The sequence below is a fragment of the Haliotis rufescens genome, unplaced genomic scaffold (assembly GCF_023055435.1).
Source record: "Haliotis rufescens isolate VD_foot unplaced genomic scaffold, xgHalRufe1.0.p SCAF_14, whole genome shotgun sequence".
NCBI lineage: Eukaryota > Metazoa > Mollusca > Gastropoda > Lepetellida > Haliotidae > Haliotis > Haliotis rufescens.
The window spans coordinates 3,830,091-3,856,338 of NW_025963824.1; the positions used below are offsets into that span (position 1 = coordinate 3,830,091).

At 39.5% G+C, this 26,248-nt stretch overlaps 2 protein-coding genes across 3 annotated transcripts in view; both read left to right on the plus strand.

The window, feature by feature from the left end:
* Positions 1-26,248, plus strand: part of LOC124123574 (serine/threonine-protein phosphatase 6 regulatory ankyrin repeat subunit A-like) — a 407,486-nt gene that overhangs the window by 200,598 nt on the left and 180,640 nt on the right. The gene's annotated exons all lie outside the window — the stretch shown is intronic.
* On the plus strand, positions 190-26,243 carry LOC124122191. Its single transcript, XM_048395655.1, has 7 exons — positions 190-253; positions 9,696-9,797; positions 10,173-10,279; positions 14,310-15,929; positions 18,546-18,629; positions 18,929-19,036; positions 19,551-26,243. The coding sequence occupies exons 4-7, from the start codon at positions 15,770-15,772 to the stop codon at positions 23,093-23,095; spliced, it is 3,897 nt and encodes a 1,298-aa protein (XP_048251612.1). The 5' UTR covers positions 190-253; positions 9,696-9,797; positions 10,173-10,279; positions 14,310-15,769; the 3' UTR covers positions 23,096-26,243.

Below are 26,248 nucleotides of genomic sequence, written 5' to 3' on the forward strand. Positions count from 1 at the left end.
AGATTAAGGCCAAATGCCGGTTTTATAGAAAATGAATTTCTTCCCTCTTACCGTCGCCGCTTGAATATCACGTGCTTTCTCCTTTGAATTGCACAGACGTATGACGTATTCGTATCGATATGGGGTGGGCTCACCCGGTCTGGTCATGTGACATATTGTTACTGAAGGGTAACAGTATAAAGGCTGCGACTGGCGTAATGCGGTGCTACATTTAGAACTAGACCTGGATTCTTGCAGTGTTTGGTCACAGCTGGTGAGTATAGCTGATTCTTTTACTGCTGATATATTGTTTGAAACCACGCCATAGAATGCATTCATTCACGTGAATATGTGTTTGAAAGCTCAACATTTTACTTGAACACCATGAAGACGGGAGGGAAACAACTAATAACGCCAGCACTAATGACCAGCAGACGCCCGCCTAAGTGTACAACAGTAGTGTGCATATCAGTCATCAAAACTCCAGTCACTTTAATGTTGATGCAATTTAAGTTTTGCTATCTGTGTATGTGTACCTCAACAGTGATTCCAAGTGAGCTATACCATATGCGTCTCTACACTGTTGCGTCCAACACCACTACCAGGGATTGCCTAAAAGTCGGGCCAAGAAAAGTCGGTGTACTGTGTTTTCTTAAGAAAATCTCTGTCAGAAGTGACCAAACACTTCTGACAGAGATTTTCTTAAGACAATACAGTAAAAATGCTTCACTTTGAGCCCCTTTTTTTCTTTAAAAACGATGTACCGTGACATTATAAAGTGGTATATAGGTAGATATAACACTAATCTATAGATGTAAACACATTTGCAGATACATCTGTGTGTTTAAAGTTGATTTCCCCTTCTTTTCTTTATGTACAGCGATCTGAGACACTATAAAGTAGTATTTAGGTAGATATTATACTAGTTTTTAGATGTGAATCCATTTGATGATACATATGTGAGTTTAAAGTTGAATTTGACAGCCCCGGCCAAGTCGGACCGAACACTTGTGTGACTGTTGAGAGTATAGGGAGAAGAGGTCTACTTTAACCAACGTGTCTGCTTTAAATACGACTATCAGTGACATTATAAAGTGGTATTTACTTATATATAGTACGTTCCTATCAATATAAACGCTATGCCGACAGATGGAAATTTGTATCGAGATAGCTAGAAGTATTTGATCTGTCAAATTTCTCTTTTACATGTTACCAAGATTAGTGACGCTTACACACAGCTCCACTTTCTGGTTTGCAAGCGATTTACTCCGAATTACTTATTTATGGTGCAATTTTTTGTTTGGTGATTGTTCATTAATGTCATGTGTGTATGTTGCATCATTTATATGTAGGTATGATCGCCGATAATAAAGTAATTAGCCAGTAACGCTTTGGCCCGTCTTGGCCCGGCCCGGCCTGACTCTTAGACAATGCCAAGTTCCATCTCAAGTATGTAGTTCACCAATAAATATACTCTTCAGAAAAAGAAACTTGACACTGACTTTCAAAATGTTATTTAATGCGAATGTTTCAAAATAGGACACAGAAACCATAATTGAAACATTGTTTAAAGATCAATGTACACAATGTTCAAAACGTTAATCGTGTCACCTAGATAGACACACGTACACGATACAGTTAATGTCACAGGGGTACAGAAAATGTCAGTATCGTTTGCGCCCACCACGTGCATCAATCACCGCTTGACACCGACGACCCATAGATGCAATCAAGTTGTCAATACCACGCTGTTGGATCTGCTGCCATTCATGCTGAAGTGCATCAAGAAGCGCCGGAAGTGTTTGGGGCGGTGGATTCCTTCTGCGAACGCGTCGATCCAACTCGTCCCACAGATGCTCCACCGGGGACAAATCTGTTGACCAGGCTGGCCAATGTAATGTCTGGATGTTGTTGTGCTGTAAGAAGTCCTGACAAACACGTGCAATATGCGGTCGAGCGTTGTCCTGCTGGAACTGTCCGCCATGAACGTTGACGTGAGGAAGAACGTAAGGCTGTAGGACCAAGTCTCTGTAACGGACACCTGTCAATGCACCTGCCACATGCACGAGAGGCGTCCTACCACCGTGATGAATTCCGGCCCATACCATGACACTCCCGCCGCCAAATGGGACAACCTGCTGCACGCAGTTGGGGGCGTAACGTTCAACCCGACGTCTGTAGACACGTGCGCGCGCATCAGCACGTGTGAGTAGGAAACGGGACTCGTCAATAAACAGTACATTTATCTCTCCACCTTGCACGTGCCCATCTAACACTCTGTTGGCACCAAAGCAGACGGTCCGCCAGATGACGTAGGGTCAATACATGACGTCGAACAAATCTTCGTGCAAAAGGGCCAGCCCCCCTCAGTCTGTTGCGTACCGTTTGATCTGATATTCTGCGTACCCAAGGGATCTGTGTGGTTGTAGACGTGGCTGTGGTAGTGCGGTCTCCGAGGTGTTGCAGCCGGGTGTATCGATCTTGTGCCTCTGTTGTCACCCTTGGTCTTCCTGATCTTGGTCTGTCGTCAACTCTGTTGGTGTTGTTGTATCGGGTCAACAGTGCGGAGATTGTCTGTCTGGATACGTCAAAGTGCCTGGCCACTTCTTGCTGAGTTGCTCCAGCTTGTAATCTCCCAATGGCGTTATTCCGTTGAGCTGCATTCAGTCTTAGCATTCTGTCACCGCCTCTACTGTCGTTATAAGGACTGTATGAACAGCCGTTGATGTGGATTTTTATACCATTCAGCAGGGGGGCCTGCATGCCTAAATGCATGATCCTGTGCTGCACGTTTTTTACAGGCGGTTGCGTTTGGATGAGCTGTAACATGATCCCCAAATGCTACGTTTATGTGCTTTGCATGTGTTTTCGCGAATTATAGACCCATCATCTTTCTTTTTGACTTATTTGGTTCTCGTTTAATGTAATTATTTTAGATATTTGGCAAAAAGTGGTTTTACATCTATGTCAAGTTTCTTGTTTTGAAGAGTAGACCTGTGTTACTGGGATCACCCTATCAAACGTACAGCAATTTTATAAGCAGTGACACGTTACACATGTACATACATACATTTTACATCTAAAACAAGACAACCCACACAGAAAAAATACTGTCCACGAAGATCACAGTCAGCATACGTGTCTATTGTGAGATTGGAATCAGCTTTGATGAATGCTATAAAAGATCGAACACTTATGTCTATGTATTTCCCAAACCCTATAAACAGACCTGAAATACACCAAAACGGAATGATTTATTGTACTTTAAGATCAAAAGGTTCAACAGTTTAATCCATAACTCTGAGGAGGAATTACTTAATTCATTATTATCAGTATTAGTATTAGTATTAATATTAGTATTAGTATTATTATGCACAGATTAAAACAAAAAAATGCAGCAAAGAGGGTTTCAGTTATTCTGGCTCAGCCAGGCTGGTTAGGCTCCTCATCAGCTCAGGGCCCTTGTCCCCTCTACAAAAACGCAGCTCAGATAGTGAACTTCTGGGACTTCTCCCAGGAAGTGATGCCCAGTCAAATCCACCCAGAACTTTTCGGAGAATGTGAAGCCTCTGCAACACTGCAGCCTTCTGCATTACCCAGGTTGTCAGAAGGGATATATTCCTGGTAGCAAATCCGCGTACTCTCCCAATGTCAGTCAACTGATTTGGAGGTACCAAACCTAAGGCACCGATAACAATGGGGAGTCGAAGGCACCAAGAACAATGGAGAGTCAGACAACTTGGTACTTGGGATGCACGCATGACTTTTCTAAAGTGAGGTCTGCATATTTGCCATGCTTTTTCCTGAATCTTGTCAATAACATTAGTGTCAAAAGGGACAGAAAATTCAATAATATAAATGATTTCTTTGGATTTATCAAAAAGGACAAGATCAGGTTTTTTGGCTTGGAGACATCTGAGGCTGTTCAAATGTCCAGGAATCAAGCTGAATCTTGATCAGATGAAGCAGCTATTAAAACTGCTTTAACGCCATGCCAGACTTCTTGTCTGGATATTCGACCGTTTTGGTAAAATACTTTTTTATTTGGACCGTCGATATTGGTCACATGTTGTTTGTTGGGATTGTGTGGCACATGGCAACGGACTTTTGTTTATTAATCTTTATAAACCACTTAAAGTGGTGGTCCTTAGCAAGCCGTGAGTAGTATATGTCTTCAAATTGTTGTTGGAATTGAGCCTTGGAGTTTTGTTATGTATTGTCAGACGATTGCGTGAAATATGCTGAAACATTACGATGTTTTAAGAGACGTACTGGCACTTAATAAGAGACACAATATTTTGGAAGGTATAATAAGCATGGGAGCAGAAGCTAGTCACTGGAGGACACGTAAGCCGTGACCAGAAATAAGTGGCGACGGTCCCTTCAAAGGAACTATATATATCCGGGAGTGTTCGTACGTTTAAGTTCAACCGATCCCAGACCCAAACGGTTGTTAATTCGACCATCCCAGCTCATACATTTAATCTTAAAACCATCAATGACGTGAGAGATGAGGCGGTCAGACGTCATCGTATCCCAATTGCGTGGGTCCATGCTCATGATATCAATCACTGGATTGTCTGGTCCAGACTCGATAATTTACAAACCGCTGTCGTACAGCTGTGCGGCATTAAACAACAAGCAAACAAAACAAAAAACAAAAATAAGTGCAGTCACGTCTCGTTTATCCGACACTTGTTAATCCGACAATCGGCTTCATCCGACACTAATGATTGGAACCGATTAAATCAGTGCTATTTAGACCCGTTAATCTGACAGTCTGGCACTCCGGTCCAGACTCGATAATTTACAGACCGCCGCCGTATAGCTGGAATATTGCTGAGTGCGGCGCTAAAAAACAAGCAAACAAAACAAAAAAACAAAAATAAGCACGTATATATACGGTCCTGACCGACCAGAGATTCTACGACAGATTCACCGCGTAAGACACTAGACCGAGCAGAACGTCTGTTACCTTTACAAAGACCCACTACTATTTTGATGATTGGTGGTACCAGCAGTTGAGAAACCTATCTCAATAAAAGAGCCTTGCAGAATGCTGATGTGATGGTTGATAAGCCGCCTAACTGGATAGTGTACTGTCATGTGGTATGGCAAGACATTTATACAGAAATGAAGGAAGTAATTCCTAATACTCTGTTTCAAGACATTCTACCAACAGGCAAGAACTGTGCTCTTGGTCTACAGGATAGGATCTTAACACTGGATGATTTGATGATGGAAGTTTTCAAAAGCCGTCTCAGGTTAATGTCTACATCTTATCTAATCATCTCGGTCTCATGACCATCAACATACTGCAGTCAGCCTACCACAAAGGTGAATGTAACAGAAGCATATCACGGTACACACATCTATTTATCTTACTGTCAACCCTCTGGTTCAATGCACGAATACAAAATTGTAGCTTTTAATAATTCCCGACCAACCTTCATCTTTCTCCGAATGATTAGGTGTGATGCCGTAGAAGGCAAGAAATATGGCTATTGACACCAGTCCCTGTAGCGACCAGCAGTAAGGCCAACTGCAGACGCCTATTTCCCAATAAATAACTTTGTATTTACTGAAAGACTAAAGTATTATAAATAGTCGAGATTTTCCTGAAACGTTGTCACTCCACTGCTGTCATGAGCAAGGTCTGTCTGTGAAGCATCGTAGCCATCCCACCAGGCGAACCAGAGACATTTTTTCATAGATTCCACAACAGTTTCAGACGAAATCGGAGTGTACCCAATCCTTGACTCGTGCTTACAAGGGTTTTGGGGTTGAGATATCCGACTGCTGGGAAGAACCTACTCTTTCCTATTATCGAGGTCTCTTGTCAGACATGACTGATCGTGGATCGTGATCGTAATTCTAGTATAGGACGTGAGCAGGATTGCACTTTCTCAGGATTGAACACCCAGCATGATAAACGTGTCTGCAGAACTTTAAGTACACGTTTTCTTTTATCTTGTCATTTTATGTTATCGTTTTTGAATAATAATTCTGTAGAACATCACCTGTTGCCAAGTTTTGCGTCTGTTCTCTTTTAGACCAGAAAATTGGTTGGTGGCGTTTCTTTTGCCCGTAGTGTGACACTACATATTATTCTTCATGTGTCCATTTCATTGCAGAGTTCATGTTACTTTCCACGTGAGTTCACACTGCTTTGCACATAGGGTTGTGATTCAATGCCATCGTCCAAAAGATGCTGCTTGTCATCTAGAGGCGTCAATGTCACTTTATGAGTTTTATGGTGTGTCATTCATGAATACACAATGCCATTTAGTTACATTTAGTTACATTTGACCCCTTTCTAAATGGTATTGTGTATTCATAGCTTTTTGGCCATGGGAGCCGTGCCAATTAACACTTGTCAGGAGGGTACTCAAAGTACGTGATCTAGACTACCAGTTGTCGGACTTCCATTTTTGTGGAAGACTCGGTGGCTGAGTGGGTTAGATCGCTGACTTTGTGTGCTGGCGATTAGGTGCCTCCCCCTGTAAGGTGTGGGTTCGAATCACGGACGGGACTCAACCAAAAAAAGTAATAGAATCTGTAATTTACTAAAAAAGTGTTATCCCAAATATAACATTTGTTACATTTGACCACTTTCTAAATGGCATTGTGTATTCATAATCACTGTCAGTGTTATAAAATAGTGTTTTTATATTCTAATCACGATATGCTGCACTTCATTTAATGATACTGGTGATCATGGACATTTGTGAAACAATTCATGTCGTTTTTTCGTGATTGCTGTATACAGGGCATATAGTACAGGTTAATTATGATTTGTTAGTGTGAAATGATGTGCAAGATAATGTAAATACACTATGAAAAAATTACATAAATATTGACTAAAGTGTTTCATAAAAAAAAAATAGTCCTTGTTGCTTGATATCGTGAAACCTATTTCCTCATGTTAGTGAGCGGACGGCCACTATTAGAATTATCGGGAAATGGGTGAAAACAGATATCATTTGTAATTCTTTTTAAAATAATTGTCCGATTACGTAAACAATGAAACTAAAAAAGAAAAAAGTAAGTGGGTTCTATAAAATTTAATATTTGCCAAAAAATCGTTAAATTCTCGCTTCTTTGGTCCTTAATCTCGACGTAATGAATGTGTTAGCTTACATTATTTTAATTAAAACGAACTTAATTAAGTTGTTAATGAATTATTTAAATAATGTAATACACACAACTTTCATATTTATTAATAGGATTAATTAGACCTTTCATAGTGTTTGGCCAAACATGTAGCAGCAAAGATGTTTTACAAGCAGATAATTTCCTTGATAAATGTTGGCTTCATCTATAACACAAGAGTCTCTTGGAACTCACTGTCACAGCAGTAATCTTCTGGTTGGCTGGTGTTGAAAGACTTAATCGTCGCCCATCCTGCCAAAATAGCACCCATGACATGAATATTGTTATATTGCCATTTGTGCACAAGCTGAGTGCAAAGAATATGATGAAATATTCTTGAAAAAATGAGTTGTGTTAAGAACTCATTCTGTGTCCAGAATATTTTTATTATACCTACCTAATATTTAAGAACAAAATTCGAGTAAACAAAATCTGAGAAGCTTTTATTACTTTTTCAAATTGACCTACCTCACTTTTGAAATGAGTTTGAAAACCGTAAGCCAAGAAATAAAAAAAAATGTCCCTTAAATGCTTAACTGCAGAAAGCATTTGGATGTGTCCTTTAAAGGCTGTGTCATTTTGACCATGGCTCTTCATGAGTTATTCTTGCATTTCTTATTTTCTGAATGTCCACATTACCCACCGCTACTTGATATCTCAAAGGATAAGTGATCAAAATGTCTTTACTGGTTTTGGAAGATAACTGCGAATACTACCGGAAATAGAATAACAGTGCTTCAAAATAAAGTTCAATGAAAATAAATATATTCTGAAATTAATTTGTCAATACATATTCATGAACACATCTCCTCGACTTGATGCTGGATGCTTGCGTGCATGTTCGGATCATGGTACTCACACACTTGTACTTATTAAAAAAACACTTACAGGTAGGTAGTGTCAGGTCAGTTATGCAAAGTTGGACCAAGATCTCCCATGCTGTTTTCACTCATCTGGTGTCTTCAATGCACTGCCACTGCCACCTGTATCATGAATCAACGCAGATGAAGGTCATACACGATGTTGACATTGTTACACCCCCATTCCGTCTTTCATGGCGTGTCCTTCTGTCTTTTCTACCAGGTATGGGTTTTGTCAATGAATTTGTTATGATATAACGTTAATGAGACGAATGACCAAATAATAAGTTGCCATTTTAAATATCATAACATTTACACTACTTTCTATGAAGCACAGTTACCTTGTTTCCGTATAAAAGTCATCATGTTAAATGTGGGAAGAATATATATGTCCAAACCACACAAAAGTACTATCAATTTCGTCCATTCGGGTTTTGTACGGGATTCTAAAGTCTTAAATAATTCCATACAAGGATAGATATATACATCCACCCCTATGAATTCCAGTGACGTGAACATAACGCTAGCTGTTTGTATTTAGAATATTTGAAAGATATATAATTACATCTATGTGTATAAAGATACAGGACAATTTGTCAAACATTAAAGTAAATGTCATTTGAATTTGTTTCAGAAAATAGTATGTGACTTCCTCATTGACAACATTTGGGGGTAAAACATGTGGGAAAGAAGCAGGCATCCACATGGGCACAATGTTTTTCCTGTGCATGCTGATCTGTTTCTTCGTGCACATTAGTCGGAATTTCTGCTCGGTTTGACAAAATAAAAAACAAGGACATTTGGCCAAGAAGTTCAATTTAAGCTTCAGGTACATCAATGATCACATGTCTTTCGATACCGGTCCAACACACAAAAACCTTTCACTGACCAATGAAAATGTCCCATCTCTCTCATATTAACATTCATGCCTAAATATTCAGAGTAACATAACACTATCCGTAAGACTGTATGACAAGTGGGATGTCTTCATATTTCTAATAGTCAACTTTTCCTTCATGTGTAACAATATTCCGACCGCCTCCGTCGTCTAGTGATAGAGCATCCGCCCGGAGCGCAGAAGGTTCGGCGTTCGATCCCCGGCCACATTATACCAAAAGACGTTAAAATATGGTACTTGTTGCTACCCTGTCTGGGGCTTTGCATTAAGGGGCTAAACAAGTACTAGTCGGCTCGAAGTCAGTGTACTGTGTCTAATTGGGATATTCATGTTAAACTGTGGCATGGTATCTTAGTAGGTCCGGACATGTACAAGTAGCCACAGGCACACAGCAATTCCAGCTTTTGGTGTCTACAATGTTAGGTATAATCGATCACACTCTTTTTGTGAAGATTTCAAAGCCTTCATACAAGTCTTGCTCGAAGGATGTTACATCAGGATGAAGTAAAACATTTAAAATATTGTTTGGAGAATAATTCCAAATTTGACATGGTTGTATTTTGGTAGGATATGCTCGCTTTTTACCGAACACCTTGTATTATCACTATTGAAAATTATTTGTTGCCCTTATTTGAGTTTGTCTTTGCATACCTTTTGCACACACAGCAGCATTGTAAGAAGTTAGGGTTCAGGCCATTACTAGTGAGGCATGTGGACGATATGGGTCACATGTTTAATGTCTGATTACCTGCTGTCATACTCACAACCAACATTTAGCTGAGTAACTTTCACTTTTCTCCCTGCAGGTTTACCAGTGTACGTCATCTACACTTTGGAGCTCAACACCACAATTCCCACAGACGGTTTACCCACTGTATAGGCCTTTGTTACAAGAACGTCCATCTCAGGTTAGGTACTTTTTGTGGTATGCCGTGACACTAAAGATTACACATGCTCATGAATTTAGGTGTCTTCCAATTGACATGACGAGAGCAAAGATAAAAAAACAAGATTGGTTCTTGTGGGTAAAGAAGTAATCACTTTTTCTAAGTTGGATCAATGAATGAATGAATGAATGAATAATTGAATTAAAGGATGAATGAATGAATGAATGAATGAATGAATGAATGAATGAATGAATGAATGAATGAATGAATGAATGAATGAATGAATGAATGAATGAATGAATGATTACACGTTTTAAACTTTATATATTATTCATGCTTATCATATAACAGCGGTGGCCTTGTAAAGCGATGAAGTTATTCAAATTCTGATTACAGATGGGGAAGCTTGCCATGAAGAACCCTCGGCTATTCGACAGCATCCAAGCAGACAGAGAAGGAAAACATGTCACAGGATTCAAATGATAACATCACTCTGTCAACAAGTAAGTAGTTTCAGCCTTACTGTGATATACAGTGTGCACCCATGGCATTTAATTTAGAAGGTGAAACACACCCATTCAGTGCTGTAATAAAATATCTAAAAAACAATGTAATTGTAGATATCACAACCTTTCTGTGATTTTTTGTAAGATTAGATTAGCCAGACGCCACAGACCACTGGGTAAAAATATCGCAGTAGATTGTAGATATCAGCAAAACGAAAACAAGTCACTTTGCTCTTTGGGTCTTATATCCACTAGCATGTGAATGTTGCGAAGATGTAGCATACTATTCGGTGTTTAGAGCTGACCTTGACAAAGATAGTTTTATCCTTTATTCGAAGCCTACACATAACCAAATAACCACATATTCCTTGATGACTCCTGCTATGGCAGTATACAGTATAGGTTCTTTGGCCAATCAGAAGTAAGCTTTCGGAACGATTTGGCTTCATTACGAATCTGAGCAAAAGACAACACACACAGAAAACAACTATGCCCCCAATATTGTACACTTTTATTGTGCGCAATAACATATCCACACCAACACAAAAGCACTGTCTTTATTATTTTGCATTCATAACTACCCGATTATTCAGTCCGTGGCGAGAAGAAACAGACATGTAGTTGTGGGGTTGGATATAAGAATTGCATGTATTCACTCTAGTTGTCTTTGGTTGAAACACTCGCAAAACACCTGTATTATAATGTTGTAGTTTGTTAGCCAAATGTTTGAAACTTGGTAGGTGTTTGTCGGGGTGGAGCAGCGTTTGAGTAGGACTCTGTTGCTGTCTAAAGCGCCACTATGTGTTGTGCTTGATGGGCCTGAGCTACTATTTACATCAATCTTTTAAATGTTCCCAGCTATAAATTAGTTTTCTGTCTGTTAATTATCCATGAAATATATTGGATATATAAATAACTTTAACAACCTTCACACTACACACGGATATGCGCTTTGGTAAAAACATGTAGGTGTGTGTGTGTTTCAAACTGTTAGAACTAGTGTAAAGGGTTGTGTGTAGATCATGGTTGTTGATGACGGCCTTGTCCTTCCTTTGAAGTTGTACACAATATCCAAGCAAACTCTTTTTAGTGATTTCTACTTCACGCAAATTTTACAGAATACAATAGGCTGGCACTGTAACCAAAATTATTTTCGAACCTTTTACGACTGTACATTTCAATTTTAACGAAACGAGCAATATCTTTAAACCTAATTTGATTATCTATAGCGATACACCTGTCTTTACAAGTTCATCCTGATACATCCCACGTCTTGGTTCATCCATATATACCAAAGCCTATGTACAAGCTTTCTAACCAGGAGTTGCAAACAATTGAGTCCAAATTCGAACCATGTAATACTGACATTTATAAACACTTTTTAAAATACTAGTTTGCTGCTGATACAACTTATACAACTTACTTAATTTTCCTGACATACTGACAAGCATTAAGAGAGAAACGACCAACTCACCTCTTGCTACTATATTAGGTGTGGTTCTGCGCAAGTGCAAAATATCTTCACAGCAATTGTTATAAACACATGATATAGCTGGTGACGGAATAAAAGCTCCAAACTTCAATATCATACATTAAAACTGGCAAAGCCTTGACATCAAATATGTGCAAAAAAATGTTCGTACGGTAGATTAATAGCGTTATGAATATTAAGTCAAACAATTGTCATAACCTGCACAACTGATGCAGAGAGAGTTGTCTGGGCAACATGCCACCAACATGAGGTTAAAAAAGGGATAGGAAGATGAAGATGTATGTATAATCTGTCCCAACCAAAACAAACTTTTCCAATTTTCTGCCTTTCTAAATACCATTAGTCTTTTTCACATTACTTTTAGCTGCCATTTATTTAACAGTTAGATAACCTATCCAACCTCCTCTGCAGCAAGCCTACCACTGTAATATCCACAAATACCACGATGTCAGCAAATGATATGTTCAAATATTTAAACTAATTTATAATAATTTCATAATATGTTAAGAATACCTCTACATACCTTTGGCCATCCTCTTCCTTTAAGCATAAAGAAAAGATAGAAAGAGACATCACTATCGGACACCAAATATACAATAAAAACATTTAGCATACATATTATCAAACGAAATAGCTTACTCTTAACATTAGAAGTCCCTAATTTAGATACATGACCACTTCTAGACACATAACATGTCACAAGTAACCTCCGAAAATATTTACCTGATACCTCTCTTAATGTAAGAGGCCCGTAATTTGTTGGCATATTCTTGTCACCTTTCTTATATAAAGGTATAATAAACCCCTTGTCCATGGATCTGTATAAACACATGTTGACATTGCATTAAAGAGAGCTCGTAATAAATGTGTACAGTACCACTTAATATTTCAGGAATAACATTACAAATTTCTTCACATGAAACTTCTCGATCAAGATTAAAAAAAAAGGTCTGTAGTTGAGTCAATCAACTAATCTATAATTGAATTAACAAACTTCACACAATATACTGGTAGAAGTCGCTCTCCTCTGGCGATACATTTTGGCTTCAAACAGATTTTCAAAATATAAGGTCCACACATTTGCAAATGTTATTAGGGATATAAACGAGCTTAATAAGAGACTAAAATCATTTACTGTCTTTTGATGTTAAAGCATTTGACAAGTAATTGACCAATGGATCATCCAATGATAATATTTGTTTTAATTTCACAGAGCTCTTTGTAATATTTCCAGGCGTCGATGTAATTCGCCCAGCCAGCTGTACTGTTAGCCGAAAAGAAGGCACAAAGTTGGCGCCTCCTAAATATGCAAACCAGTTATGTCCCTTTGCTGATACACAAGTATAGTCCATGACACTAAAGTCTTTCTCAAATGCACTAGCACAGTTTATCAAAACATCTAAAGAAGGATTATATGCACTATATACTTTTATTGATCAGTTCATGAATTTATCGTTTACTTCATCTGGATATTTTTGGATATTAGGTTTAATTTACTGTAACAAATATTTAGGTCATTCACGGTACCGGTAAAAGAAAATGACACCGGAAAGTGAGTGGACTTGACTTGATCACATACTTGGAAACAATGAAAAGTTGACAGCACAATCTTGTTTGGTAAAATAGTATCATCACTGTTATATTTGAGGTCTTCATCAATTGGAATGTGTTTGGGGTCGTCATGCTTAATATAAATGGAGAAGTCAAGAAGTCAGGGTGTTAAAATCGCCGTTTAAGACGACATGGCACCCCATATATCTGACAATATTGGCTTCCAGAACACTAACATGTTTTCGTGAGAGTAATCACTGGATCCACAGGGTGAGAAGTATATCACGCCTAGCATATCATTAGAAGGAATCTCGTACTTCATCCACATCGCATTAATAGAACTGCTCTGTAAAACTGTCATAAAAATTGAATTAGCCTGTTTATCCAGGACTAAAGTTCCACCTGAGTTCTGCATTCAATTCGAACAAGCAAGTCCAAACATGATATTTTGAAATAGTCGATAAATACTTGCTTGCACAAATGTTGTTGTTTTATAAGCATTTGAAATTCCAAAATGAAAAATGTAATGTTTTCAAGGAGTGTATCTAACAAGGAGTGTCGTATCCATCTATGCATGCCATTCGACTATGACAAAGCTCAATGTACATTTTGCCAACAGCATCTCAGTAGGGAACAGATGCAAAATCTATTCCAGGCAAACTTATAAGTACGTATTTATAGGCTGTCTATGAAGATAAAGGTGTGCATATATGTCCATTGTGAGATTGGGATTAACTTGAATGTTATGAAAGAAAGAATACATTCAGAAATATGATTCATTAAAGAAATCTTTAAACATAGAAACAGCTGAAACAGCTTGATTTACTTCATGTGATTAACCTCACATGATTTTGCCTTTCTCAGTGAATATTGTAGTTTCAGCGTTTGAACATACGAGGCTACTTTTTTAATAACTGCATTCTTTGAAGCTATCATACTGTATAAAGATGCATTTGTATTTGTAATTTATTTATACACTTTCAGGTACGTGTGAACGGTGCTCATCTCTTAAAGTCGAATATAAACAATACAGCTCTGATCCAAAAAGTTCTATCAGTCACCCAGAGGGAAGCATTGTCACTGGTCCACACAGCTTTTTCGTTCACGCAGACAGAAGCATCATCACTGGTCCAGGAAAGAATAAGGAGGTCAAGAAGAGGAAGAAGAAGATCCTCCATGACATAGAGAAGAACGTGTCAGCTCTCAGGAACACGCACGGGGGACAACTGCTGGTTCACCTACACGGACAGAAGGAGGGAGACAGGTATCTTGAGTACTTCCATGAATTTGTGGACAAAACTCTACAGGACCTGATTGAGTGTGGATCATCTTATGTGGATAATTATCGCACGACATGGTTGCATGAGACACCAGGCTTTGAAAACTATGAAGATGTTTTATTGATAGATGTAGCTCGCACATGTGGAATTTCAACGGCAAGTGTAAGCACCAAGATAAGCAATGACTGTGAGAACACAAATCCAACAACGTTGAATTTAGTTTCCTTACTCGCACATTCTCGACACGAGGCATCACGTGGTGCACCTGATTTAAAGGGAATTGATCAAGACAGGCTGCAGCTGTACCAAGAATCTCAGAAGATTGAACTGAAACAATTCCGTCCAAAGACTGCCATCGCTCATGTGCAGTATATTTGGGAAGATCTTAAACTCAAGGACAATATAACGTCCATGTCTAAAGTTTCTGGTGGAGGGTCATATTATTTGGGAGTAGCGGAAAGAGAGGTCACGGAGAATGGTTACAAGACTAAAGTACCCAATTTTGTCGGTTTTCAGGTAAATAATCCAGAAGAACTTAAGGAAGCTCTTTTCAGGAAGGTAGAGGAGGAACTTTGTGTGTTATATTTTACTGGTGAATTTGGTGACCCACCGTCTGATCTCGTCAAGATAGGAATCCATAGACTTCCTGACGAAGGGAACAAGTGTGTACTGGAAGTAGCAGTGAGATTCTTTGGAGGAATTGTCTTCTATGACAAACAGGGGCCAAGAACTTATGAAATACAGAATTATGATATATGCAGAATGGAAAGGACTGAGTGGCTACGAAGAATCCGGCAGCTCCCTTCATGGAAAGGGATACAAACAATGAGGTAGAGACTGAGAGCGAACACAATCTAAACACACAGATAAAAGACGTGCAGTAAATACACTGACTGTTTTCTTATTAAATGCAAGCCTTTAGAGACTGAGAGCGAACACACTTTAACGTCATAGAGAGATTTCTAGATAAAAGATGTGAAGTGAAGACCACCAAGTTGTGTCCTTATTCTATGCAAGGTATGATGAGGACCTCACAAACAATACTATTTAGTTATGCATTGCTGTCAGTACACGATGGTTGACTTAATACATGAATGTCAATTCCATGAGAATTCATGAATACCAAGACAATTCAACACTCTTGTGTCACTGGGAAAGTATTCCATGATAGGAATCAAAGAGCGCTATCCCACAGAAGTCAGCATGTTGTCCACCGAGAGTGAACACTCGGATTTGTCCAGCACCTACAGCTCTGACGGGGAGGTCCAACACTCCATCACCAGACGAAGGCTGACAACAGGGCTCAAGTATCTGGACATTAATGGTAGGGGTATATCTCGTAATGGATTCAGAAGTTTGTAATTGGCTTTTACAAAACAGTAACTGATGAAGGTGTTCATGGAGTCAGCCCAACAGGTGCCTTTTGCTAATTTGCATGGAAACAGATTCTAACGGGGGTAGGATTTGTTTCCAGGCCATGACTTGAAAACTATGTAACTGGTATATGCACTGATCGTCAGCTTAACAGACTTGTGCTATTAATTTTAATTATTTAAAATGTTTGTTCTTGCGTTATTTGCCCTTGATCCCTCACTTTCCATCTCGTCGATACACCTTCACTTATTTATGTGTTGTTCACGATATGGCTGAAATATTGCCGATGTGACGTTAAATCACTCACTACAGATACTTTTCTAGGAGGTACCTACATTATTCAATGTGTGAATATTTTATTTGGTATTGTGCATTTGCCATGGGTGGTGTCAGAAAAGGAAAAATCTTGCACAAATATGTTCCGTGTTCATTTATCATATTGGTTTGTAACCAGTGCCGATTACGACCGACGTTTATTCATTGTGGGCAGGTAAAACATGCTCATATATATTTTATAGCAGAAATTTCCTTAACCCAATGTGTCGTGTCAGGATAAATATAAGGCTGAGATTTTATTGATCATCGAACATCATTCTTCCAACTTTATGGCTTTATCTCAGCCAAGCAATATCTCCTGTGGGAGCCAGCTTTGGATGATAAAATAATAATGTTTGATTGAGGTGAATAATTAATTTAGTTGAAAAAGAATGGACAATTCAATATATTTATAAAGATATTTAGTTATGCAGAGTTGTCAATATCAAATGTAAAAACACTATGACAGTACAGGAAAATGTGTCTTTATTGCATGTCCGTTATATAATCCCTATCCCACAGAAGTTTGGAAAACCTTAAGAGTTTTTTCTACTGAACATAAAGATACTGATTGTTTATTATGGGTACATGTTCTTGCACAATAGAATCCATCGTCCAAACGTGTGTTACGGGTTCAATTGTCTTATCTGCCATAAAGAGTCAACATGGCATCAATTGCTGCTTCATAAATGCATTAATCAGAACCTGTACTTGCTTTGTTTTGCTATTGACGTTTTTTGGGATTTGTAAACATTTTTAAAGGAACAACTTGAACAAATGTATAAAACCAGGAGGGGGAACGTGCTTAGCCTGACACAACACATTGTACGTTCCTTCTTTACTTCGAAAATATAACTCAGAACCCAAAATGTTTTTCTTCTACCCCGACTGCACCTTGCCCCTGGTTACCAATCGAGCGTTATTTGCCCTTGATCCCTCACTTTCCTCAGATAGGGATACGCCTTCGCGTGTTGTTTTATGTTCTGTAAGATCCAGTCTTTCACAGATACTCGTCACATTAGGGCTGAAATATTGCCGATGTGACGTTAAATCCTAAATCACTCAATAACTACAGATACCTTTCTAGGAGGCGACTGCTTTATGCAATGTGTGAATATTTCATTTTGGTATTGTGCATTTGTCATGGGTGGCGTCAGAAAAGGAAAACTCTTGCACAAATCATTGCCGATTACGACCGACTTTTATTCATTGTGGGCAGGTAATACGTGCTCATATATATTTTATAGCAGAAATTTCCTTAACCATCTTTAACAATAGATGAGTCACGAATATCAATGACGATGTGAGGGCAGCCTTACTGACTGCTAGACTGATATTAACGTGGCCCCTTGGGAGCCACAGTGGTTACCGGAGATGCACAAGTTTTACGTCATTGCATATCTTGCATCTAGAGCAACGAGGGAATGCTTTCCATTGTTTCTGTCTACTCTCGTCATTAAGCAAATAAAATGTACGAGATTTGAAGCCTTCGTTTTCCCTCCATGTAGTCCCAGTCGAATTTAGTCATTTTTCTTCCACCGACAGTCGGAGGAGTCATTTCCTTTAGTCACGTCCACATCTTTCACATCTGTATGTGTTATTCATTGTTGGAAAGGTAAATAAATGTTAATATATTGTCGTATCTGGTTACCATGAACTGGATACTGATGCTGTCAGTATACTAATCCCGTCATAATCAGCATCAGCCCCGCCCATCTGTCTGGATATCAAGCTTATGCCGAGTGTTGATAAGAAGGTAGTGAGGGATAACCCCCAATGTGTTGTGTCAGGATAAATATAAGGGTGATATTGTATTTATCATCCAACATCATTCATCCAACTTTTTCAGTTTGTAGACTGTAATAAGCAGTGTCTTAAGTGTAAATTTACTGCTAACAGCTTCAGTAGCAGAGCCATTAGTGATGTCATTTGATTGTGACACATGACGTCACAGTGGTCTGCAAGGTATTGTGATGCAATTTCGTTGCAGCGATATCTACTGTGTAGATATCGCTTTATCTCACCCAGCGATATCTCCAGGGGGAGCCAGTTTTGGATGTTAAATTATTTTATTTTTTGTTAAGGTTAATAATTGATTCAGGTGAAAAGAATGGAAAGTTCGGAAAACAGTTCAATATATTTATAAAGATATTTAGTTATGCATTGTTGTCAATATCAAATGAAAAACACCAAGACAGTACAGGAAAATGTGACTTTATTGCATGTCCATTATATAATCCCTATCCCACAGAAGCCAGCATGTCGCCCAGGGAGGTGCAGCACTCCACAACCAGGCCACAGGGGGCAGCAGGGGTAAATTATCTGGACTTTGATGGTAAGGGGTGTATCAAGAGCAAATACAATCTAAAGCCATAAGGAAATGCGTAGATTATGGAAGTTATGTAGTGCAATCTACCTAATTGTTTTCTTGTTTCATGTGTGGTATGGTGAAGTTCCTCATAAACAAAGATAATAAGTAGTGCATGGTTGTAAATATTAAATGTAAGACGCCATGATTTGCTTAAGACTAGGACGTGAAATCTATAAAGAGGAAACAGCAAAATGTGACTTTATTGTGTGTCTGGTGTCACTTGGAAAATTCCATTATATTAATCAAAAAGTCCTGTCCCACAGAAAGTGACGACTCGGATTTGTCCAGCACCTACAGCTCTGACATGGAGGTGCAGCACTCCATCACCAGACCAAGGCCGATAGCAGGGGTCAAGCCTCTGGCCATTGATGGTAGGGGTGTTTATATGATTGGATTCAGAAGTTTGTCACTGGCTTTTACATAACATTTGAGGTGTTCATGGAGTGCCCTTCGGAAAACCATTGAACATGTTTATTTTTAGGTATGGTTTTTAATTGTATATGTAAAACACTATCATTGTCTTAAACTTTAGACGTTATTTAATATTGTGCGAGAATGCAGCAAACTGTGACTGTATTGTGTCTTCATCATATATGTATAAATCAATAAGCTGTATCCCAGTCAGCATGTCGTCCAGGGAGGTGCAGTGCCGCGTCACTAGACCAGAGAGGACTGGCTTTAGTCTGGACTAGTACAATCCGCCACACACGCACACAAATTCACACGTGCATGCACATTGCTATATAATAATAATCCTGACACAACGTTAAACATCATCAATATCATTATCACTGTGCATTTATTTACACATGCTTATTTTTACGTACACAGTCTGAGGTTGTTAGTTTTGTCTTCAGTTTTCAACATTTGATATATTTGTTTCAGATTGGGAGAGATCATTTGTGAAGACAGCTGCCTACCAGGAAGTCCGAGACCAGCTACAACAACACAACCTGGTGATGCTGACTGGTGGTCCTGGGGAAGGTAAGACCACAATAGGACACATGCTGTGTTATGACTACCAGCAACAAGGATACATCACATTCTTCTCCAGCAGATGGGAGGACTTGAAAAGGGATGCATTCGAGGCAACTAAACCTACACTGGTGGTGGTTGATGAGATGGGAGATGAGATACACAAGGAAGAGATTGATGACATGGGAGATGAGATACACAAGGAAGAGATTGATGACATGGGAGATGAGATACACAAGGAAGAGATTGATGACATGGGAGATGAGATACACAAGGAAGAGATTGATGACATGGGAGATGAGATACACAAGGAAGAGATTGATGACATGGGAGATACCTCGGGATGTTTAAACTTGGTCGATGGGATACGCAACAAAATTAATACCAACAAGCTTGTTCGTGTTGTTATTATATACCCGACCTGCAAACGAGACGCCTTCAATCCAAAGATGGACATAACACAGATAGGAAGACAGAACTGGGACAGAACAAAGCAGGAATATTCCCAGATGCTGCAGATGCAGAGAGGCATTCCATCAGACACACGGGAGGAGATCATAGCTAACCTTCCTTCATATGTCGGTTTCCCCAAGGTCATGAAACACTTCTGTCAAGACAGATCTACCATAGATCCCATAACATTTTTCACATATCCTCACTCACATTTCAGAAAAGAAATAGAAAGATTACTTACAAATGATGATTATTCGGCTGCAATAATTCATATTTTGGTTTCAGGGAACAAAGTGAAAGACAACTATCGATATAAGTATGAAAGTGATGGAAGTGATGAGAGTGATGAAAGTGATTATTGGGGTTATGGACGTGATGACAGTGATGATGAGTTTGAGTCTCTCTTTCCTGGAGTAAAAACATGTGATATTCCTGACAAGTTACACACATTGTGTGCCACCTATCTATGTCAGTCTGGCAACAATTTTAGATTCACAGAGCCTGTCATATATGACGCCTGTGTGTTTGTTGTTGACAACATGTTTCCTGGATCTCTATGGAAACGCTGCAAAGTTTTATATGAAACTGACAACAAACAATCTCTCACAGACTTACCTGATAAAACCATCTTCATCTCCAGACACAACAAAGACATTTTTCTGACACAGCTGGTAGAAGACACGAGGAGAGGGAAGTTCAGACACACATTCTCTCACCCAGTTCTCAGCAGGGAAGACAACATAGACGGGTTCGTGACACAGCTCGGGGACGGTTTTGTGGATGTTCTACATTTACAGGATACAGCTGATTCTTCCACTGATTCAGGGAGCTTCTTGTACTGGGTCCTACAGTCTGGCACTGATTACCTGTGTCAGAAGGTGTTACAGAAACAGGAACTGTCACAGGTACATGTCAGTGAAGGACTGGCTTGTTGTATCAGACTATATGACACCAAGTCCTTCCTGTATCTACGACAGCAGCTGATTGGACTGCAGAGGGGAGATATCACAATTACACCAGACTATACAGATGCTGATGGAAACTCTCTTCTTATGATGTCTGTGGACAGGAATAATGCAAAAATGGTCAACAGCTTACTGAAAGATGATGCAGAGTCTCTGATCAAGAACAAAGTCGGAAATTCTGCCCTCCATTCGGCCTGTTTGAGGGGATATACATATGTTGCCAAGTTACTGCTTCCCCACATGGAGACCTGGAAGAATCTGCCAGGACAGGACTTGAGAACACCAGTCATGATGGCTGCACTGAAAGGTCATGGTCGGCTGTATGAGTATCTGGCAGATGAAGGGAAGTGTGACCTGGATGGTGTTGATGATAACGGTGATACTATCGCACATCTGGCATGTCAGGGCGGTAGTGTCCACATTGTCGACCATCTGATATCCAGGAAGCAGTTTGACATCAACCAGAGAGGCCAGTATGGAAAGACACCTCTGATGATTGCAGCATGCAGCGGCAACAGAGATGTGATTGAGTTACTTCTGTCACAGAACTGGCACATCTCTCCAGAGGGCTTCAGTATGTCTGAGACACTCTCTTGTGGACATGTTGGTGACTGCCTCAACATGTTACTTGGGGAGGCGAGTTATCTGCTTCACACAGCAGCAGAAACAGGGAACGTGGAGCTGGCAGAGTTCCTCCTGTCAAAGGGCAAGGTTGACATCGACATGCGGGATGCCATCGGGAGGACTCCAGTGATGTTAGCAGCAGCTGCAGGACACAGACACATGTTTGAGTTTCTAACTAAAAAACAGTGTGACTTGTCATTAAAGGATAAAATGACACGTGGAGTTCTCCACTACGCCAGTGAAGGGGGAAACTTGGGTATTGTACAGGATGTGGGATGTAAGGATGTAAACGAGACAGACATATATAATCAAACACCTGTGTCGTATTGTGTAAAGAGAGGACATAAACACATTTTTGACACATTGTTGAACACAGGAGGAGATCTGTCTGTTGTAGACACTGACAAGAACACACTGCTACATCTGGCATCCAAGGGAGGTAACCAGGCTATAGTGGAGCATCTCCTGTCATCAGGGACGTTTGACATAAATGCTGTGAACAGAGACAGGAGAACACCCCTGTTGGTGGCAGCATACAGTGGACACACAGACATCTGTCAGCACCTGATTGTTGTCGGAGCTGATGTACACAGACAGGACAATTATGGGAATGATGTGATACTTTTTGCTGCTCAGACAGGGAATCTCCAGCTGGCTGAGTATGTTTTGTCTGTGAAGAAACGAGTTCACTTTGTACAGGACAAACATGGGAAAACAGCAGCAATGTGGGCAGCAGAGAGAGGGGATGCTGACATGTTTACGCTGATGAGTAAAGGGTGTGATCTCTCCGTAAAGAATGTCGAAGAAAACAGCATCCTTCATTTCGCTTGCACAGGAGGAAATGTAGATATAGTGAAATCTGTTGTTTCACAAGACAAAGTCTGCTACAATGGAAGAAATACATTTCAAGAGACACCAGTGTTGAGAGCAGCATATTGGGGACACAAGGCAGTGTTTGACCTACTTGTGAGTAAAGGATGTGCCATGACAGTGAAGGATAAGCATGGTGACAACATCCTTCATAAGGCTTGTGAGGGAGGCAATGTAGAGATTGTAGAGTACATTGTCTCTCATAACATAGTTGACATCAACAGTACAGGTTATGCCAGCAGAACACCAGTGATGATGGCAGTGTCGGGGAGACACAAGGCAGTGTTTGACCTACTTGTGAGTAAAGGATGTGACCTGACAGTGGAGGATTCGTATGGTTACAACATCCTTCATAGGGCTTGTGAGGGAGGCAATGTTCAGATTGTAGAGTACATTGTCTCTCATAACATAGTTGACATCAATAGTACAGGTTATGGTGAGAAAACATCACTTGATATCGCAGAAGAACAAGACGATGATGAAATGTTTGATATTCTGAAGCAATTTGGTGCAGTGCGAGAAGTGTGTCCATGTTGTCCATGAAAACCACCTTTGCCCTGACACTTGACAGGCTTGTTCTCACCAATTTGTCCAAAGGGATGTCGTCCGGTCCCCATGCTGACCATAATGAAGAAAACCACTTGTGGCCAATGTTGTCACAAAAATGAAATTTGGTATATACATAGTTCTCTTTTTGTGATATTTTAAATTTTGACCATTATTTGGCTTTCAGTATTTCGACCATGCTCATTAATGTTCTCACAATGTGCTGTAGGCTTTGTAAAAACTGAAACTTAACATGCTTGGTCCAACAGTGGTGATACCTTACTTTGCGTAAGAGCAACCACGTCGAGTATATTTATGACCATTATTCAGCCATTTTTGTCCAAAGTATGATATTTTATGCAACATATATGTAGATGGTAGTGGGACTGCCATATGTGTTGTTTTTTTGCAGTACAATATATTTTGAAATTTGCACTTTGACTCTGCTCCTATATTCTCTCAAAATGCATCTCCGATTCTTTGTGGTGTTACATGTTATGTTTTATGCTAATTGTTTACCTTGATTTGCACTTTGATCATGGTCTTATTTTCTCTCGAAATGCATGTCCTTGTTCAGAAAACATCTGAAGCTCAACTATCTTTTTGTTTTGTTTTGATGAAATCATATTTTCCGGCAATCAATAGAATTTAGAATTAGTTTAAAGTCCTCAGTATTTATGAAGGAAATATTTGAATGTCAAAGCTAACAGCAACTTGTGTCATGTGGCCATCTTTGGTGAGGCAATATACACTCTTCAAAAAAAGAAACGCAAAGTAAAAAAATAAGGTTATTTATTAAGCGGATGTAAAAGTATCTACACAGAATATGCGTAAACACAATCTAATGAAATTAGACACGGTGATCGACAAAAGCATTGTCGTCATTGTCAGCATAAATATAGTTCAGTCATTGCACATGTGTAGCCACAAGGGGGCGTCATGGTCAGTACCTGGTCACACCACCTCTTGCAGCCGTCACTGCTCGACACCTCCTTGGCACAAATTGCACAAGTCGTCGCATTCTTTCGTGGGGAATTCTTCGCAGTTCCTCCTGTAAGGCGTTGGCGAGTTGTGCCAGTGAGTGGGGACGTTGGTGACGTTGACGAACGCGTCGATCAAGTTTGTCCTACAAATGTTCAATCGAGTTCAGATCAGGCGATTTAGGCGGCCATGGAAGGACATTGATGTTCTCATTAACAAGGAAATTAACTGTTGCACGTGCTGTGTGGGGCCGAGCGTTGTCATGTTGGAACAGCTCCCTCAGGCGGTCCAAGTTGGGAGGAGGTGATGCCGCAGCATTTGGTCTATGTATCGATTTGCTGTAAGATTGCCCTGGACAACCACTTACTGTGATCTACCCGTGTAGGATATGGCTGCACAGACCATGACACCCCCTCTACCAAACCAGTCTGACTGTCGAACACAGTTCGACGCAAAACTTTCATGCCGACGTCGGTATATACGTTGTCTCCCATCCCGTCGTTGAAGAAGAAAACGTGACTCATCGCTGAACCAAAAGCATTGCCAGTTCCTGAGATCCCATGCCTGCACCACTGGACACCTCGTTGACGATGTAGACGTTGCAAGACAACTTTTGGTCGTCTCGCTCGAATTCCCACTTCCCTCAGACGATTTCTGATGGTTTGGTCAGAAATACTTCGCATACAAGGTCCTGCAGTGTCCGTTGCTGTAGCAAATCAATTCAGAAGGTGATGCAACCGGATGTACCGATCCTGAGCAGGGGTGGTCACTCTTGGTCTTCCACTTCTGGGATGATCTTGAGTCGAATAAATGCCGGTATATCGATGCCATAGTCGAGATATGGTGCTTCGGTGAAGGTTGAAGTGTCTGGCAACTGCTTCTAGACGTCAAATGGCGATATTTCGGTCAACTGCAGTTAATCTTGTCATTTTTCGATCTACGTTCACGTCAAAAATTTCGTAATGAACTGATGAATTTTGTACGTTTTTTTTATAGTCAGTGTCTCTACTCTTATGTCCAAACTTTTGCACGTGCATTGTGCTGAACACTTTTCTGAAAGCAATTTCCGTGCATCCTTTGCATTTTAGCTGATAATCGTTTACAAAAAAACATCTTGATATGTGCACAACAAACATGATATGATTAACGGGTATCAAACATAAGAATTGTCTTTATGACGACTCCTGGGAATAAATCTAATTGGAATTCTCAAAACACCTATGCGTTTCCTTTTTTGAAGAGTGTATATTTGATTCCCCTGTTGGCAGTTAATTAATACACCTGAACAAGTGTGGAGGTGACTGTACATTTCCACATATGACAAAAAGTGTATATCCCGTCTTACTTTGTATATATTGTGTTACATTGTATATCTTGTGTCATATTGTATATCTAGTGTTACATTGTCTTTCATGTTACATTGTGTATTCAGTGTTACATTGTATGTCTTGGGTCATATTGTATATCTAGTGTTACATTGTATATATTGTGTCATATTGTATATCTTGTGTCATATTGTATATCTAGTGTTACATTGTATATATTGTGCCATATTGCATATCTTGTGTCATATTGTATATCCAGTGTTACATTGCCTTTCCTGTTACATTGTGTATTCAGTGTTACATTGTATATCTAGTGCTACGATGTATATCTAGTGTTACATTGTATATCTTGTGTCATATTGTATTTCTAGTGATACATTGTATATCTTGTGTCATATTGTATATCTAGTGTTACATTGTATGTCTAGTGTTACATTGTATGTCTATTGTTACATTGTATATATTGTGTCATATTGTATACCATGTGTTACATTGTATATATTGTATCATATTGTATATCCTTTCCAATTGTATTCTGAACCAAATTAAAAACTACACAATTCTAAACTTTTAACATTTTGACCAGTTATAATTGTCGGCCCTTATTGTGTATTTAAACAGTAATCGTCACGTATTGTAACACCCGTTTTTTGTGCAGGTGAATCGATCAAAATCATGTGCACAGCACTACTGTGGCAAAAGTGTTTTTTCACGTGCAACTCGTCACGTGGCCATGATACCGCATGTGTTTTCAGCCATACTTGTTAGCATTCATTAACGAAAAAAAGAAAAACACATGAAAACAAAAGTCTTTACGGCCATTTTTCATGCCACGCCTTTCATA